Source organism: Anopheles gambiae, chromosome 2, assembly GCF_943734735.2.
Source record: "Anopheles gambiae chromosome 2, idAnoGambNW_F1_1, whole genome shotgun sequence".
In the NCBI taxonomy this organism is placed as follows: Eukaryota; Metazoa; Arthropoda; class Insecta; order Diptera; family Culicidae; genus Anopheles; species Anopheles gambiae.
Window position 1 is genome coordinate 15,891,490 of NC_064601.1, and position 19,202 is coordinate 15,910,691.

General features: G+C 48.2%; 2 protein-coding genes across 10 annotated transcripts in view; both read left to right on the top strand.

Annotated features, from left to right (window-relative positions):
- Positions 1–19,202, top strand: part of LOC1269423 (nuclear pore complex protein DDB_G0274915) — a 187,750-nt gene that overhangs the window by 93,930 nt on the left and 74,618 nt on the right. For 5 of the 9 annotated variants that reach the window (XM_061644299.1, XM_061644308.1, XM_061644301.1 and 2 more), the window contains 2 exons: positions 15,955–16,493; positions 18,498–19,098. In XM_061644299.1, the coding sequence (XP_061500283.1) occupies positions 19,014–19,098 (85 nt within the window). In that variant the 5' untranslated portion in view covers positions 15,955–16,493; positions 18,498–19,013. The remainder of the gene's footprint in view (positions 1–15,954; positions 16,494–18,497; positions 19,099–19,202) is intronic. The other 4 variants (XM_061644305.1, XM_061644307.1, XM_061644300.1 and 1 more) reach the window with 3 other exon arrangements.
- On the top strand, positions 377–2,038 carry LOC1281376 (uncharacterized). The gene is made up of 2 exons (XM_061646598.1): positions 377–723; positions 784–2,038. Exons 1-2 carry the CDS (start codon positions 471–473, stop codon positions 1,992–1,994), a joined length of 1,464 nt encoding a protein of 487 aa, XP_061502582.1. The 5' UTR covers positions 377–470; the 3' UTR covers positions 1,995–2,038.

Here is a 19,202-nt window from a genome sequence, read left to right on the forward strand (position 1 = left end):
CTGTAAAATATTGCAATCGAGCCGTTTTGTAAACGGAATCGTGGCATTCGTCCGTGTTTAGGTCGGCAATTTTGTATCTTTACACAATAACCGGGTGCAGCGACGCGCACACCTGTACATCTCACTGCCGACGGCGGAAAGAAACGGAACACATAAGTAATTGTTATTGTTCTCAGTTTAAAGAAACGCAAAACCAAACAAAAAACCGCCCTACATCCATTCCCCAGAAAGTGATGACGCTCGCTGCGAGACAGCTAGGAAAGCCGTGGAACCCAAATCAATCAAAGCAAAAAAGGCTGCTGCTTTACCTCGCTCAATCGAGCAAAATCGCCCGCCCGTTTTCGCTAATTTTGCTGACGGCAAACGATCGATCCCGAGCGCCCGGGTTTAAAATACGGCTGCAATTGGTGACTGGCGGCTAGTTGAGTTTGTGGTTCGGTATCGATCTGCCGCACGTTCGTCGCTGCAGAATGAAGTTCGCCAAAGTGCTCGGTGTAGTGTGTGTGGTGGCGTTGGCTCTGGCCAATGCGGCACCGGTGGAAGTGCAAGAGAAAGAGTTGCGACCGGCGGAAGCTGTGGATGGGACGGCGGCTCAGACCGATGAGGTGGTGGCCGTCGCGGCGGAGGTGACCCAGGACGCGGCCGTTGAGGAAGCGGTGGACCAGGGCAACCAAGTGAGCAGCTTCGCGCCGGAGGATGCGGCCGACGGTGAGGCGGACGAAGGTAGTGAGATGAGTGCTAGTTCCCGCGCCAAGCGCTCAGTTGCATGTACCGAACTCTTAGGCGATGATGGCGTGACGCGGACGGTTTGCGACCAGGACCAGGATGCGGCGAGCAGTGACAGTGAGGTGGCGTTCGAGCGATCGTACGGTGGGCACGGGGGCCATCACGGTGGTCACGAGTACGGGCATCACGAGGCGAAGGGGCACGGACACGGTCACGGAGGGCACATGGAGCACGGCGGGTATGGCGGCCATGGAGGAGACCACAAGGGTTACGGAGGCCACGAGCATAAGGGATACGGACATGGCGGAGGCCACAAGGAGCACAAGGGTTATGGAGGCCACGAGCACAAGGGATACGGACATGGAGGTGGCCACATGGAGCACAAGGGTTACGGAGGCCATGAGCATAAGGGATACGGACATGGTGGACACATGGAACACAAGGGCTACGGAGGCCATGAGCATAAGGGATACGGACATGGTGGAGGTCACGAGCACAAGGGTTACGGAGGCCATGAGCATAAGGGATACGGACATGGTGGACACATGGAGCACAAGGGTTATGGAGGCCACGAGCATAAGGGATACGGACACGAGCATAAGGGCTATGGAGGCCACGAACATAAGGGATACGGTGGACACGAGCACAAGGGTTACGGAGGCCATGAGCATAAGGGATACGGACACGGAGGGCACATGGAACACAAGGGTTACGGAGGTCATGAGCATAAGGGATACGGTGGACACGAGCATAAGGGATACGGCGGCCATGAACACAAGGGTTACGGACATGGAGGTGGCCACGAGCACAAGGGATACGGACATGGAGGTGGCCACGAGCACAAGGCTTACGGACATGGCGGTCATATGGAGCACAAGGGATACGGTGGCCACGAGCACAAGGCCTACGGTCATGAAGCGCACGGACATGGTGGACACGGTGGACACGGCGGACACGGCGGACATGGCTACGGACACGAGGCCCACGGTGCCCACGGTGGGTACGAGCACAAGAAGATGCACTACCGGTCCGCCAGCTACACGGCTCCCGCCGCTCATCACGAACCGGCCCACGGTGGGTACGGTGGTCATGCAGCCCCAGTGAAGTGCGGATCCAACCTGCTGGTCGGCTGTGCCCCGACCGTCGCGAAGGTTCCCTGCCAGCCAGTGCACGACCATGGCTACGGTGGACACCATGCTGCGTCGGAGCTGTCGTTCCGCTTTGCCGCGCCGGAGCCCGAGCCGAAGGAGGAGCAGAAGGAAGAATAAGTGATAGTTGCTTCCAATAAACTTACCGCAATGATAAATTTTAATTTTGATCGTCTCTTTCGTGTGTTTGGGTGGAGAAAAAAAATGAGAAATTTAGGGAAAAACGAATCAACTTTGTTTGCTTGCGCGCTCTGGATGATTGAGCTCGTTTTCTGTTCACCAAAAACATCGTCCAAAATAAAAATATTGCGAATTGCACAATTAACTCTATTAAATCAAATAGGATTTTCTACTTCTAGCAAAAACAAAAAATCATGTTGATAAGAAAATCCCAACATTTTAACACACACACACACTCTCGCGTTTACACACACATGGCTCTGGCTCTTTGGTTGGCAATCATGTGGCGCATAATATATTATCAAACTTTTCGGATCACGGTTGACAAGTCATTAATCATACACAACACCGGGCATTAATCAAGTGAGAACAGTGCAAAATCCTGAATCCGCTCGCTGGTACGGTGCTGCGCCAGAGCTCACCACCCCGGGAGCAGCTGGTTCGACGTGTGACGTGTGTCTAGTGTGCCGAAGCTGCGCCTACTAATGGAGCTGCCCCGGTACTTTAAAAGTGATTATTATCTTTCGTGATCGGAGGGACAAACGTCGTGACAGCTTTATTGAGCACGTAGCACACGCCCGGCATGGACGGTTGTGGTGCGGATATTAAACTTATTTTACACGCACCAACACAGCAACAACAACAAAAAAAAAAAAAACAAAAAAAAACAGCTAAAATCAATCTATCATTCGGCCTCCTTTGATTGCGCAATGATCGAGTGGGTTTGATGTGTAGTGGATTGTTGTGGGAGCAGCACACTACTTTTGCTTTCAGGTGCTTAACATTATGTACTCATTCACACATTACGCATCACTACGGCAGCAATAAAGCATACCTATACAAACACATGCCTCTTTGTACATAGCGAATGAACATGCAAACCAATTTAAAGGTATGTATTGTTTTGGTCGTTAAACCCTTCACCCAGCAGCCCCGCAAACGTTGGATACTTTATCGGCCTTTACATTTACACGCCAGAACCATGCTACGCACATATTCCGCGCCCCAAACATGACTCCCCCTTTTCGATAAAGGTAACGCATCCACAATGGGGCCTTATCGTTTTAAAATGACCTTCAAAAAAGATGTGTGTTTTTAATGCAATCACATTTCCGGCAAGTTGCTGTCCTGTGAAAAATATGACCGCTTTTGTAAACGATAATAAAACGAGACATTATCATCCCTGGGGGAGGGAAGTGAAGGGAAGGCTATGGTATTGGGGTAGCAAGCATTGGATCCCTGCCTCCAATAGGCTGTGCCGAGGTAAAACATTAATTTTCTTTCGACCCAACAAACCCTTTTTTTGCTGCCCCTGTGCTCTCCCAGCACACTGATCCGCTGACATTACATTGAGGAAAGGTGAAATTCAATAGGACTTGATAGCAAATTATTCCCACCGTACGGTATACCGAGAATCGGTTCTCTCGTTAGCACAAAGAGCAGACATTTCCATCACAACCCTTGCGCCCTACTGGTACCGCATCTTTTCCTGATTGGTTGCCGGAGTACAACACTGGTAGCAGCAGCAGCAGCAGCAGCATACGTCAATAGGTGATAGGTTGTTTTTATTTCAAACTTTTTTTTGGGATGGGCGTTGTTGCTTTTGCTACATCCTGCTCGGTTACTCCGAATTAAAACTGAACCTTTGCGTTTGTGTGTCGGTAGCAATTTTGAGCAACTTTTTTTGCCCCCAAACACTGGGCATCGTCGGTGTGTCATGTGCGTACGGAGACAAAATTAATCATACGCAAGGCAGGGTATTACTTTTTTTCCTGTCCAGCTGGTGCTGTTGCCGTTTGGTTGCTGAACTTTGTGTCAGTTCTGGAGGATATTGTTACCCTACGCTTCGAACGATCCATCAATGGGTTGAATGTCAAAGCATACCAAGGCCGAGTCCCGGTTTCGGTTTTGGTGTAGTATCGCGGAACGACACATCCGTTGGATGAACGACACACACGATCGATTGGCGTACGGCCCGCCTAGCCGGGGCGCCAACGCTTTGCTGCTCCCCTTCACCGGTGTTTCGTGGCCAGTACAGAGTGGCCGAATGGCACTCTCTCTCTCTATCTCTCTGTATGCCCTTCTATACAGCAGCAGTCAGTTTTGTTAGCAGTCCATGGGCCATGCGATCCGGCAGGATACAGGAAAGCCTTTTTGCTACGACCAACACCATCATCGACGGCGCGCGTTGCGTTTACCATCGGGCAAGAAGTTTGAAGTCAATTTGTTTAATAATGACTTTGACTTTCCATACCAACGGTGACCACTGACCATGGGCTTTCGTTTCATCTAACCGCGCACAACTATATCCACGCGTCAGAGCACACTGCACGCAGCGAACCTGGAAAGCTTCGGTTCGAATAGGAGCTACTGATGAAAGTACCGTGCGTCGCACGTTCGGCACCGTTTTCCCTTCACCACATCTCGATACGTGCGTTCTCGTCCAGTCTCGAGTGAACTCGGTTGAGTCGCATCGTATGTCAAAAATTGTTAGCATCATGCCCCGAACGGGCCCTGGGCGAAACATCGCCACGAGCGAGCGAATATTAGCGTAGCGGCGCGGAAGATCCACGCGGATACCCGACGACGACGCCCATCCGTCACTGTGATGTATGATTATGCTTCCAATAAATCAATGCTCCGGTTTCTCCAGTCTACTTAACATGATCCCAAAGCCCTCGGTGCCGGGCGCGCGCTAGTGTGCCAGCGAGGCTACCAGCCGGGCTGGCCGGGCAAAGTTTGCACGCCCCGTTCTCGGAACCGTGCACGCACGCGAGGAACGAGGGCACCATTAGGGTGAGCTCTAAATTTCGTGCAAATACATCCGGGGAATGGAGGTTAAATTGGACGCAAATGTGAAGACTGTGCGAGGGAACTGGCAAGCAAATGGTTGGGAATAATGAGGAACTGACCGGCAGGCAGGAGGCGGTAGGAAGCGTCATAATACGAAGGCCACGGTAAGCGCACCAAACAGACACTGACACTTGGACACCGGGCGGGTCAAATTCACGTGAGCCCGACCGATGTAGGCCGATGAGGCAACCGATAAATTGCTTCTACTTTATTGCACACACACAGTACAGTGGGGCGTTGTAGCATTAACATTAAGCGGCGGACGTACATGGTGGGTAGTCAACAATGGAGTGTGCTCTTACCATGATGAGCGGTGGAGTTCATTATTATTTTGGTAGTAATTAAAGACATGGATAGGAAATGAATGAGCAGGAACTGTTGGTTAATATTTTGGAGAAATTATTTAACAGAACGGTCACAGTGTTGCCATGCAATGGACATATATTTTTTCGTAGCTCAAATTCATCATAGCTCAACTTCAATCAACTACGACCAGATGACGGTCGTTTTGCAGCAGAATGCTGAAAGTTTAACCCCTGGACTGGGGCCCTGCGTATCGATGAACCGGACATTGTGCTGGAGCGCCTGTTATTCGCTACATGTGTGGGCATGCTGGAAAAGAGTGCACGCACCGTCTGGCTGTGTGTGTATATTCTTGGCACAGTGCAGCATGTCGGTAGAAGCAACGTTCCACCCCTTGACGAGCCATCAATCATGGGATCATAATTTGGAAAATGTTATTCGCGAGTGAAAACGTGCGCAGTGGTACCTGCTGCCCCCTGTGTTGGAATGCCTGTGTTGCCGATGCCCTTGTGACAAGTTTGTGGCCGGCAGTTCTACTCCACTGTACTCTTTCGTGCCCTTGGTACCCGTATCCGCTCATCGTTTTTCACTTGTTTGGTTTTCCATTTCACTGTGCTTGTTTGTGTGTGTGTGTGTATAAGAGTTTTCCAGCGCTACAGCATCTACGGTAGCAAAGGCGCAGCTTCCGTCTAACGTTAAAGCGATGCTTTATCGCTCTCTCTCTCTCTCTCTCTCTCTCTCTCTCTCTCTCTCTCTTTGTCTCTCTCTCTCTCTCTCACTTACTCGCGAGCGCCTACTTTCCTTGTTTGTTTTATATTATTTGTCACAAGGCTTCCGTAAATCATTTTTGGCATCAGTTTCGGAAACGAAACGGCGGTTGCGTGAGGACGGATAAGATGGAAAAGGTGTTGATTGTTTTTTCTTTTCTCGCTCGAAAGGTGGTGGCTATCACTTACCCCCAGACATGCACTCACAACCTTCGAACACCCACACAGTGTTGGGAAAGGGTGGGGTAATATAAATAAGAAGTAAATTACCAGATAAGTTGCCTCCATTTAGACGGCATGACAGAAAACGAATGGATTATTTATGTGAGGCACCATGCGCGTACGATTTCTGTTCCGTTGCTATGGAGACAAAACGCCCCGACGGTTTCGCGCTGGCAGGTCTCACACTCACGTTGATCGTGGTGGGGCTAAATGCGGGGGTCTCTCCGGTGTGGGCTGGCAATGGGAGTGGGCATATTTTTTTCAACGCGCTGCGAGTGGGTGATTTTTTTCTTTTTTGGGGAGGGGATAAGAGTGAGAAAAATTGGCTCCCATTAAGGGCTCGGAAAGCCGGTGGCACATTTTGCCCCGGTGCCCTGCGCTTGTTAGTCCTAAATGAGGCTATGAATATTTTTAACACTGTTGTGTGGGGCAGCCGATGCACAGTTTACTGATGAGTGTTTATCCATTTTGTTTGCCACTTATAAATCAGCCGTTTGTCGAAAGCGGTTCTCCCTTGGGAGCGAACGGGGGGGAGCCACTGGTACCACCAACGGTGAGAAATGACAATCATAATAGTGTGAGCGCTTATGAACGATGATGTTGGAATATGGAAAACAAAGATTTTGGGCGAAGGCTGTATTAAGGAAAAGGTGCTTTCTGAAATTGATAACATATCTTTCACCGCCTATGAAACGGCGCATTATTTATAGCGTTCGAACCCATTTCATTTTCCAACAGATTACATTTTGCAAATAAATTCAACGTTCGAATGAACACAAACATTCCCCGCTGGACTGGTGTGTTAGTTTGCTATATAGCTTTAGCTATTTTTAAACATCCCCTTAAAGTTTGTACCTTTTGCCAAGGAAAAGCTCCAACCAGATGTTGCTCGGACAAGGTATCCCTTCGGAGGAATGTGATCATCAACATGTTACAACGAAAAAATAGTACACTTTCAAAACTCAGTCAATCAGTCACTCAGTCAGTAGGGTTGAGTGATTGCTGCACCGCTTTCGAGCCGTGACGCTTCTGGGGAAGAAGCTAGTGAACTTCTTTTTTCTTCTTCTTGCATTCGCTCCTCTATCTTTCTTTGCTACCCTTCACGCAGCACGTGCATCGCGTACGGTGAGCAGGGCCACGAAACAGCATGAAACCAATATGATGATGACTGTGTCGACCGGCAGCATCTTTGCATATAGATGAGCTATGAATTTTATAGCGCTCTGTGCATGCATGCACAAACGCCGTCGAAACGCAATGGTTGGGATGCTTTTTGCGTTTGCACCTTTCGCTTTACCTTCCCTTCCAAGATACTGCTCGGGAAAGTCGTCCAGTAAGGAAAAGTGTCAATGTCGCGCGTTGCGTTTCAAAATTTTGCTCACTTTTGCTACATTCATTTTTTTTTTATTTACGGGAATGCAAGAAGCTTATTCGGTCTCTGATTGGATTCCTGACGTTTGTTTGCGCGAGCAAAGGTTTCTGGTTGCGCACCGTTGAGGTGATTGAAGATTTGAAGATGCTGTCGTTGACGAGAAGGTGAAACGCGGGCAGCACTGTAAGCTGCTGCTAATACACACATTTGGAGCAAAGTTTGTGTAGCAAAACATCTTGCATACTCATCATTTCTCGGCTGGCCACTTTTGCTATATATTCAGTTGGAGAAAGTTTAGCTGAATTGACTAAATTGCACTAATTCAGGTCTTCTGAGTTTAGTTCAGAAGCAAAATTACAATTATATTTATTAAGAAAATGCAATGTACGATCAGAAAGAAAATTTCTTTTCTTTTTGTGTAAGCTTAATATCAAATTTAAGCTCATTAAAACGAACATCACTTTCAAGGTGCAAATGCAGCTTATGCAATCATAAATGGCCTAATAGAGCTTGCCGGACAGTCACACGAGAATACTCCAAACTAGAACAAAAACATACAGACACACACAAACCAGAACGTACAAATTGTTTACGAAAATCGGTCCAACCAAACAGCCAAACAAGGCCAACCAACGTTACAGAACAGTTGAAAGAGACCCATTGAATAGGGAAAAGGTTGGGAAGGGAAGAAGGGGTACCTCTCAAAAGTCCATCCCCAGCTACCGGACATATTTTGCTTGAGCTAGAGCTGCGTGTGTGTGCGTGTGTGTCCGGTCACTCTCCCATCCGCCTCCGCTCGCTCTTACCAACTTCCCTCCAGCGGCCAGCGTCAGTGTCAATCATTTGCAACTTTGGCCAAACAGGCCAAACTTGGCAGCAAATAAAATGTACCGATGATGTCAAACCGTACCGGGGGGGGGGGGTGGAAGGCGAGAGGAGTTTTGTTTTCATTACGGCGCAAACTTTGTCCCATCCGTCAGACAGCGAAAGCGGACGATCGTGTCCAGGGGTTGGGCGGCGTTCGGCGGTGTGTGTAACGCGCAAGCGAAAAGTTATCCCTAGCCCTCGTGCCCATACAATGCTGATGTGGACAGCTGACCCAATGAGTTTGCCTTTGTCGCATAGGAAAGACACACACACACAACAATGGTTTTGGGGTTGATTGTTTGGTTAGGAATAATGTAATTACACGCCGCCACAAACAAAACAGTGTTTGCCACTAACCGCAATTGCATGCTTGCGATGCTTTTGTATTTGTGTAAGGGAGGGTAGCATTATGGTTTAATAGCAGTAAGTGTAGTATAGCCAGATAGCTTAAAATAAAGGTGAATAAACTCTTGCTAAACCCTTGAAACATCATCCATTGCCTTCTGGACGTTCAATGCCAAACAACAAAGCATGACGTTGCAAGGGACTCGCCAAAAATCCACCGTTGTCCATTTATAGCCTACATTGGTTTCAACTTAACTCGGGCCTCACCATCCTACCACTCACTCCCTCCCATCACAAGCACACGGTAGGGATAGTATATCAAAAAGTTGTTGTGCGCACCGGACGCCAGAAGGAAGTAAATTGTTGCAACGCGATCAGGCGAAATCTTATAGCTATCTCTTTTTTTCCCCTTCTTCTGCTTAGTTCATTCGCCTCCACTCCACTCAGCTCCGGTAAGACGATAACAACCCCTGCGCTTCACCTGCGGGTCCCCCACCGAGTCGCATTACCGCGTCAAAGCGTGTCAGCAGTGGTGGAAGAAAAGCTGCACAGCACCGCACAAAGAAAACAGCGCACTAAAAGCTATTTCTTGTGCAGCGCTTTTCAACGACTCATCCCACCACCCGCCGGTGCTGCATTCCGGTGCACCGCTCCCTCAGTTGGCAGATGCAGTGTAGGCCTTCGGAAAACGGAGCGGGGTGTGCTGGGGGAGGGGAATACAAAAAAGCAACCCCCATTCCAATATCTTAACCCGCTGCCAGTACGGGTGGCAGTAAAAACACTGGCAGATGCTACACCCGTTTGGAAAATAACGACAATGGGATGGAGTTGTGGGGTGCGTGGAGAGGGAGGGGAGAGGAAGGGGGAGTGAGGGAGAAACTTTACCATCGCTCCAGCCAAAGTTGGCATGATAACGAAGCGCGCCTTCTCACCGTGCGCACACATGCACGCAAAACAGTGGAAGCAACGGAGGGAAACTTTGTTTTTCTTTTCGATCGCGATGGAACATGGGCCCGAGGAACGGGGTTGGTAATGACCAAGGACGAACTCGACGAAGCTTCCAGCACACTTCCTAGCGGGCGCAAATGGAAAACTTTGAAACCGACCAAACCAAACCTTCGCAAAGAGCGAAACCTTGTGTGCAGTTCCTTGTGCGCCTCAAGGGCGGCAGTGAGCGACACACATAATTTTGTTTTTGTGCACAATTGTGAGCCACCCGTTGGTTGAGGTTTGTTTTTGTTTCGCCTTTTGTCTCTGCTCTCTGCCTCCTGCTACCCGGCACAGATGCACAAATGAAGCCGCGAAGACGGTGCCCTTTATAGGGTCCCGCTTCATTTCGAAGCGTTAACATAATGGCATACCATAGCCTTGCAAATGGTGCAGGCTTTATCTAATGCTTTCACGAGAGCACAATTGTCATAGATTTTGTTCAGCTCAATGCCACCGCCAATGGTTTCTGGTGTCTTCGGGCACGGGCAAAATCGCAAACAACCGTTGCCATGCGATGCCATGAAGCGATGCGTCAATAGTTTCGTTGACAAGTTTTGGCAAGCGGCGGCCGGAGCCGCAACAACACAACAACCTACGGGGAAGGACGAGGGATCAATCCACTTACGGAGGTGCGATCAACTAAACGAACCATTCGATAGGCCTTTTTTTGGGGCGGGTTTCCCTGGGCGATGGTTGCTGGGCGCGCGGGGCATTTCCGTAGCACTCGAGCAACACGGCTCACCACCCGCACCCGCAGCGCTCAGTGTAGCGATCTTGGGTGCTTGGGTGCGGAACGCAAGTTTCGTCAGCGCCCAAAACCGTCGAACGTGCGATGGATGTTGGGGGTGTTGTTTTGCGAAGAAAGTTTCCTTGTTATTTAACTATTTGTCTATTTCTCGCGCGCATCGATTTGCCAAAAGTTTTGCGGGCGGACCCAACTTGCCAACCGGGTGCTGGGTGCTTTATTGTGCTGCTCGGGTTTGTGGTGCATAGCAGCGAGAGGGTGGACAGGAGAGAACGAAGGGATGGAAACTGCAGCCCACGCCCGAAAAATGAACCGAACGCGCCCAACCTGCGAAGAATTGGTACGAAATTCATCAGCGTTCAAAGTTGCACCAAACCGACTTGCCGGTCGGTTCGCTGCGAAGTCAATTCGTCGAACTTTGCAGAAACAGAGCATCGTGATAGTTGACGATCTTGTGGGGTTTTTTTTCCCAGTTGTTTTTGCAACATTCTGCAGCATGCCGCAGCTTCCGGACTTGCATTTCCACTAGCTTTTTTTTTCTTTCTTTTTGTTTAGCAGTAGTTTGTGCATCTCGAACATTGTGAGCTGGTTGTGTGTGTGTGTGTGTGGTGCTTGTTTTATTAAGTTCCAAGCAAGCAAATACGCTGATCGCTTACCGCAGTATGGGGTCTAAAAGTATTGGTAGGCTTTGCTAATTGCATCAGCCTGATAATGGATGAATACACCGGCAAAAGAAGCAAGCAAGGAGAATAGGATGAGTGTGCGGCAAACTTTGCTTCACCGCAATAAAGATATTCAAGCCCAACATGTTCATGCAAACTTGGAAGGTTGAGTTTGTTTGTTATGTTGTTGTTTGGTTATGTTTGCTATGCGTTGTTTATGAAATTTGATTATAAGAACAAACTAAATGTGCTTTTTCGCCCACCTTTTGCATGTCTTCTCAATCACAAAAAACTCAACTCAAGTAGAAAATGTGATATTATATTATTTTTGTATAACGCTTCCTGTATAAATTACCTAAAATAAAAGTCCAAGGTACCTATTTAAATCAGCTTAGTTTCCAAAATCTTATTCTGAGCCTCTGGTAATTGAATTTAAAGCATCCTAACACGTGAAGGCAACACGAAAAAGTAGATATACTGTGCCCTAAAAACTCATACTTAAGCAACGATTGGCTATCACACGTAGTTTGATCGTTTGTCTGGTCTTCAAACTAATGGGAAGACATTATTTTAGTATCAAAACTTCATCTAAAATCAATCAAAAAAGGATGAATTCAATACAACAAATAGTTTCAACAATTATAACCCTAAAGTACATTTTACGCTCAAAACGAGCAGCGAAACAAATTATCCCCAACCGCGATCACCTTTGGCACGGAAGTGAAGTATCATCGTCACGCCCCAAAATTCATGTCCTGGTTGGCTGTCCTGACCCTTCAAATTGAGCGATGAATTCTGTTGACAGTTCCAGTCATTGGAACGTGTCCCGTGCTCATGGCGTGAGTGTCACTTCTCAGCAGCTAAGTTCCCTGCCGCCAGCAAAACGCGGCCGACGGCCTAGGCTGAAAAATCTAATAACACAATCACCAATCATCACCAATCAGCTGACAGCGCTCCCGCTTGCATGATTTTGACGCTGTTTTTCGGCGCTGACGGTTTGTCCCGGTGTGTCGAAATCGATCGAACAAGCGGTCATCGCTGGAACATGTCATCGCCCCCGACGCCCTGTGCTGGAGGGCTTCACAAACGCAGCCACGGTTCGGTCGGTCTCTTGCTATGTGCAAAAAAAAAAAAAAACAAGCAGAGTAAATAAAAAAAAAACATTGCTCAGCTTTGGTCAGCAATTCGTCAAACGCAACCAACGCCGAATTTACCGGACAGCGGTCGGCACTTGGTGAGGATAGGAAAAGGGAGAACAGAAAGATGCCTACAAGGCATGCCGGTACGGTCATCATAAGCTGAATGTACGCGTTTCGAAATGTCACGTTCGCGACCACACACCACAAACACACACACATACACAAAATCGGGCACGGGGACAGCAGCAGCCCTTGCTGTCTGGCCCGAAAAATCTGCTTGGTTCATCGAATAGTAAGCAGCGCTTGCAAGTGACAAAAGTGCAAGCGAACTAGGCACATCATGCTCGTCGTCGACTTCCCATCCCCTCGGGGGGAGAAAAGTTTGAACCACTGATGATGTAATTAATAAAAATAAATCAACTTATCGTCTTGGCAGCAGATTTGTGCAAGTTGTCCCACTATTTGCCGTTTAGCGTATTGAGAGGCAGAACAATTTGCCAAATCATCGAACCTCGGACGCGCTGGGCATTAGGGCTTGTCTCGAGGGAAACGCTCTGAAGCCAAATGTGTGATTTTTCATTTTTCTGGTATCTTTAATGTGGTGAAAAAAAGTCTTAACGTTTGTTTGAATAACTTTAACTAATATCCAGCGAGATCAAATACTGTTAATGAGGGCCTTTACGATTCTAGTTAGTTTTTTGTATGGAGTTTGACAGTTGGAGGCTGAAATCATGTAAACAATCCATACAAAACCACACAAAAAACTAGCCTGCAATTTTCAGTCTAGATTATTCTAGCCTCAAAACTAGAATTAGATTCGAGTACCTGCTCGAAAACACGGTGTTGTTTACATTTATCCCAAGGTGCATTAAAGAGATCAGGTAGTGGAATCTGGAATCAAAGTGTATGTAGTCCAGGTGGTCTCATAGCATTTTTTCATAACCAATTTTGAACATCACTTATTGGCAGAACGGGACAGCAAGCTTTCTGGAGGCTTGACGAATACTCAAAACACCCTTACAATTTTCATTCAGAAGCAGAAGCGATAAAAATCATCCTTCTAAATTCATACACCTTGGGATAAGCCCACCTGTACTCACTTAGATAGCTGAGTATATATAACATATATTCAACGACTTAATACTCAAACTCTATAGATATCTTTCTCCTGTTTAAAGCAATACAACATCCCCAATTAAGAAGACGCTTAACTGCAGCTGACAGCTCACATTCGATGGGCAATAAATGAAGTGTATAAATTGCATCGAAAGGGAAAACGAATGACGATGAGCAGCAGAGCTCGTTATGATGCGTTTCATGCAGAATGCACATTTCAAGCATATTCAAGCGCTGCACCGGATGCAATCTTCTACGCGAATTTCTTCTTTTTCTGTATTGCCATACCAATCCAGGTGTGTGTTTTGCTGAAAATTTCTAAATTTGCCTTCTGATGAGTCGCTCACACTACAAGCGGCAGCCACAACAACAGCTCGACCACAATGCCCATCAATTTCCCGAGCACCAACCACACTAAGCACTACGCTTCGCCCGTGCAGTAGTGGTAGCAGTAAAGCTAATTTATTGGCAAACACAATTGAACATGTAATGGACAGCTCGAGCGGTTGTGGGGAGATAAAAATTCCACGCTATTTTATGGCCAAACATCTCCAACACTGACAGGCTCTATCAGCCATATACACATATCGCCATATACACATATCGTTCCGCGTTCCGGAATCGCGTGATGGAACGAAATTTTGACAATCATAAAAGCGTAATAATATGCCAAGCATAAGGTGTGTGTGTGTGTGTTGCTCTACCAAACCACTCGCTTGTTTCGTATCCTATTGGGTGGTAAATTTTCTTTTTACAGTTTTCCCGATCGCTTCCAACCTCACGGTACTGGCACGGAGCCCTTACTGTTCCACCGCTATTGCGATTGACACGGGGGAACTCCTTCAACTTGTCACGTGTATTTGGCTTCCTGTGTCCTACACACATACCGTGTCACACTCATATGCAGCCACACACACACACACTACAGCCAATAGTGTAGCAATCGTTGCCGTACACGTACGAGGATGCTTAAAATTTTCGTTACGCAAATGTTTTTACATCTTTATTGCGGTTTGTGTACTGTTTTGGGAGGGTGTGTTATGGTTTTGTTTTTCTCTTTTTTCCTTTTTTTTTTGCTCTTCTTTCCGGCACCAAACAAGAAGGGCAACATTTGCTCAATCCGTTTGATGTACATAAGCACGTCTCGGGTAGGGCGAAGTTTTAGTTTCGAGGGTGGTTGGAAGGTTTTCCCGGTGTATGTATGTGCTTGTTCGCTAGCAAATGTTTCGTGTACTTGTTTGATGTAATATGTTACGGTTGTGCCGATTCGTTAACCAGCAGCAGTAGCCTGCACCACGTCCACCCTCCTCCCTCACCTCACCCTCCCATTAACTTGGGTGGGTCGGTTTTGGGATGACGTGTTGATTTTTCCGCTGTCGAGGGGTTCGGGACACTTTTCGCCTTGGCGTGTCTGTCATGCCCGTTCCGTCCGGTGCGGCGTGGAATCAAACGTGGAATAAAAAATCATAGCAGCAAATGTTTTTCCTCTCCTTCTTCTTCTACTTCTTCTTGTGGTGGTTGCTTTGGTTGGGGGAAGGAAAAGCAGACACACGTACCGCTGCTTCCACCGGGTGGCTAATGTGTGGGACGACGGCTTCGGTGGCGTACGGCGCTGGATATGTAAATAATTGCACAACCCACACCAAGCTGGCAAACGAGGCGGACGTGAGGAATTGCCAAAGCCCATGCACACACATGCCGCGATGTACCGAGCAAGATGAAAGCACGGATGCTGTTTAGCGGGCTCGTTTCTCTTAAGGAAACAAACACTTTTTAGCAAAACCAATTTAACATTGTTTTCTTTTAACAAAAACACAATTATCATAAGAATCATTAAAGGATTTCTAAGAAAATCTGTAGAGCACAAGCATATCGTATGCATTTATAAAAAGTTTTATATTGGATGTTTTTTTCGTAGTTATTGTATTAGTTTAGTTTACTTTATTTCAGAAAATTCAAAATCATATTACAACTTCAAACAACAGTGCTTCCACCTTTCACACAAAATGAGCCACTCTCGTACAAGAGAGTGTTGCCAAAATAACTATGAATCATTGTTATACTATCAGCTCGTGAGCATAGTTTGCGATCAACTTTGAATGTAGCAAATAAAACCCAAAACAACAGAACCGACCCATTTGTTAGCCGTGTGCGAAGTATATATTGTTTGGCTTCGTCCTGCACCCTTCGGCAGGTGCAACACACCAGCCAGCTTTTATTTGTTGCAATGCAACGTAATCAAACCAAACAGCAGCAACAATTCGCGAAACGATATCTGCTCCTCCGGTTCCCCCTAACGAAGGCACGAATAGCGCCGTGCACCGTGCTCACACGTGGTGCACACGGGATCATTTTCGCTCGTCGCTACTGCACTCGTCAAACAAGACCCTCTCATTTAACCAATCAATTTGGTGCACCGTACATCATGGCACGGGCATGATCATACGCGCTTGTTTGCGTCTCGCTACCTTCGTGCTCACTGTACTAACCTAAACCTTCTTTTTTTGTCCCTCTTTCAGATGAGCGTTCAATCAGCGAGATCGGAACAGGGACGAGGTGAAGGCAGACAGCCGCACACACTCGCGCAGCAGCACCAGCGGCAGCGAAATAAATAAATTGCGAAAAGCCCGACCGATCGATCGTAAGCATCCGTGTTTGAGCTGAGCTGCAACTGCACACAAGTGACTTGGCAAATTGGCAGTGCCAACGGACGTGGCGCGCAAGGAGAGGTGTGTATCAGTCGCGGGCACTATCACCGTGGTACCCACACGTTCCAGATCGTTTAGCTTTTGCACCGATAAGCCACACACACACACAGGGCGGGAAGGCAGCCGAACGCCCGAAGGGCCGCACCGGTCCCGAGGCCGTGCGAGATTGCAGCAGGACGCGAACACCGCGACACGGTACGCCCGGAAGGTCGGAATCGGGTTCAGTGAAGTGAATTTTGTGCGCCCGGAAGTGCACGAATCGGTAGCGCTACGCGCGGACAGGCTTATTGCGTGCTGGTTAGTGTAGTGTGTGGTGCAAAAACACATAAAAGTGCATCCGTGGCTGTAAGGTGTGAGATAAAAAAGAGGGGCAGATAGAGAGAGAAAAAAAAAACAAACACACATACTCAAACAGAGTGGGAACCCATCATCGCTTCCAAACGCTACACACAGACACACAATCGTGCAAGCCCTCCGGCACGGTCCATGGAAGGGAAAGCTGCACCACACTAGCGGCCAGGATTACCTCCGGTGTGTCGATAGGTGTCTCGGCTCGGTATCGTGCTAGTTATAAAACAATACAATAAATACACACACACACACACACACGACTCACCAACCAGGTGCACTGTGCTGAGCTGGGGAAAAACAAACTGAAACAAAACAAAAATGAAGACGACCGTGTTGCTGGTACCGTTACTGTTGCCACACGCTAACTGATCTCTCGCAGGACTCTTCCCCCGCGACACGCCCACCCGGGCGTTCGGGTCACAGTGATCCACCGTCCCCCAATGTTTGCACTGGGTTGCACCGGGTTAGGGGGTTTTGAATCATTTAGTGAGGCGAAAATAAACTTATCCTAATCCAGTCAGCGCATCCGCACGGTTTGCCCGCACACACACACACACACACACACACACACACACACACATATACATATATCCCCCTAGAGAGGCGTGCAAGGTGGCCACGGTGTGGTTTTCGTGAAACGAGATTTTTCCGGGAAAATCTTCCACCCGTTGACGGTCGTTAGTCAAGGGAGGAGGGGGGGGGGAGTGAAGCTTTGTAAAATTAAACTCAAAAGAAAAAAAAGAAGAGGAAAAACAAAAACCCGCGGAACCAACACAACACAGCATTGTGGGTGTGCAACAGAGACACCGGAGAGAAGCGATTTTTTTTTGGTTCCACTGTTGTTGAACCACCGAGTGACCTCCGCTCTCGCTCTCTGCCGTTTGCATCGGTTTTCCGGCGCTCGAGCGCTCTGCTCCATGATTCTACCCGTGGGATTCGGGCGAGCGGGGAAAATAATAAAATATTCAAAGCAGCAAACGCTACCGGCAGCAACCACGGACCCGGTACGGAAACGCGAGTGATATAAAACGGGCTAGAGAAAAAAGAAATCGCACAAAATAAAAGGACAGGGAGCAAAAAGGGTAGGGGGAAAAGCAAAGAGAGATAGAAAGAGAACAAAAAAAAACAACATCCCGGAAGTGGAACAGCAATTTCCATTCACCCACAGGGGTGCCAAAGCTCGGAACAGAAACTAACAGATAAAATCAAGCCCCAAAAACAAGCGCACAAGCATAAACACCGGCTGTACTTGTTGTGCGTGCGCCTGTGTGTGTGTGTGTGTGCATACGGTAGTGTTGGAAAATTTTCCTTCCGGAGAAGCCCGTGCTGGTTAGCATCTAATTGCTACCCTGTTTGTGATGCGGGCTCACGTGCACATGATCCCGCACGCGCACGCTTTCGGCAAGACACAATCGCACCCTGGTGGTGACCGCGGTGCAACTTACACGAACCGAATCGCCCTTCTCGAAGGGGGGTCGAAGACGCCAGTGAACCTTACCTTGGTCGGGGGAGGGGGCACGAGTCGCAAGAATCTCAGCATTTTGCGGTTACGGTGTGCATCTTTCCGCCTAATCGAATCGTTTCGTGCAGCGTTTTACACAGGGAAGCTGCAGCGAACGCAGGTAGAAACTGCGGGAGCCGTAGAAGCAAAACCGGGAAACGGAAGCCAAGCGAGCCCCGAAACTGTGGCAGAGTGTCGGTGCCTTGTGAGGGAAAGGCGAACCTCATTCCTTTGATCATGCAAAGTGGCAGGATGAGTGTTTCCTTTGGCGTTTTGAAGCAGTCCGCCAGCTTGCCGCGGCCGGTGCCGTGCCAGCAAAAGTGAGCAGCACGCGTATGTGTGACCCTTCCCGGTGCACTTACTGAAAGATCAGTGTCGGGGTGGGGCAGTGTGTGCTTTTAGAAGCGTGGTGGTGGGGAGGTTGGGGATTAGGATGCTGGCATCACCGATGTGAGCAGACACAGTGTAGTAGAAAGTAAAAAGTAACCCACTTCTCTCCTAGCCTTCGTAAACCCAACAACGACGACGACGACGACAACGAACCCGACGGTGACGGCAACACAAGTGCATTTGAAAGATGCAGTGCAGCGAAAGATAATGCACCGTGACGGTGGAAGTGGAAAAGTGCAATTGGCCATATGCAAATGTGTGTCTCCAATCGCTCTATATGTGTGTAGGTGTGCCCGCAATTCTCTCGTGTGAGCCAATCCAATCGGCTTATTTCGAGTGAACGAGTGAGCGACGGGAGAAGAAGTTGCAAGAGAGATAAAGAGAGAGAGAGAGAGAATGCGTGTCCATGTGTGTGTGTGTGTCAGTGAGTGTATGTGTGTAGGCAAGGACCAAAATAAGTGTTTGTGAATGGCCGGAAGCGAGTGAAACTCTTCTGAGCGAGCGAAGAGGGCGACCGGGTGGTCGAGAGCGCAACACCCCGGGAAGCAGGAAGCGGAACAGATTACGGCACGGCTGTGCAAAGGAAACTCACCCCGGGCAGGGGAACACCGTTTCCCACCGTGCGGGGATGAGCGCATTCAAAATGACAATGACGAAGGCACACATATTGTGCATCTTGTGGATGATTATTTTCTTCTGCTCGAGCAGCACAGGTAAGTCTTCCGTTTTGTTTTTGTTGTTGTTGTTGTTGTTGTTGTTGTTGCAAGTATACTTGTGTGTTTTTTTGTTCGTGTTTCAAACCTGGCAGTTGAACCAT

Bases quoted from the DNA above. Each gene is read 5' to 3' on its own strand.
- LOC1281376 (XM_061646598.1), top strand. From the start codon at position 471: ATGAAGTTCGCCAAAGTGCTCGGTGTAGTGTGTGTGGTGGCGTTGGCT. The intron at 724-783 runs GTAGTGAGATGA...CCGAACTCTTAG, and splicing joins CGACGGTGAGGCGGACGAAG to GCGATGATGGCGTGACGCGG.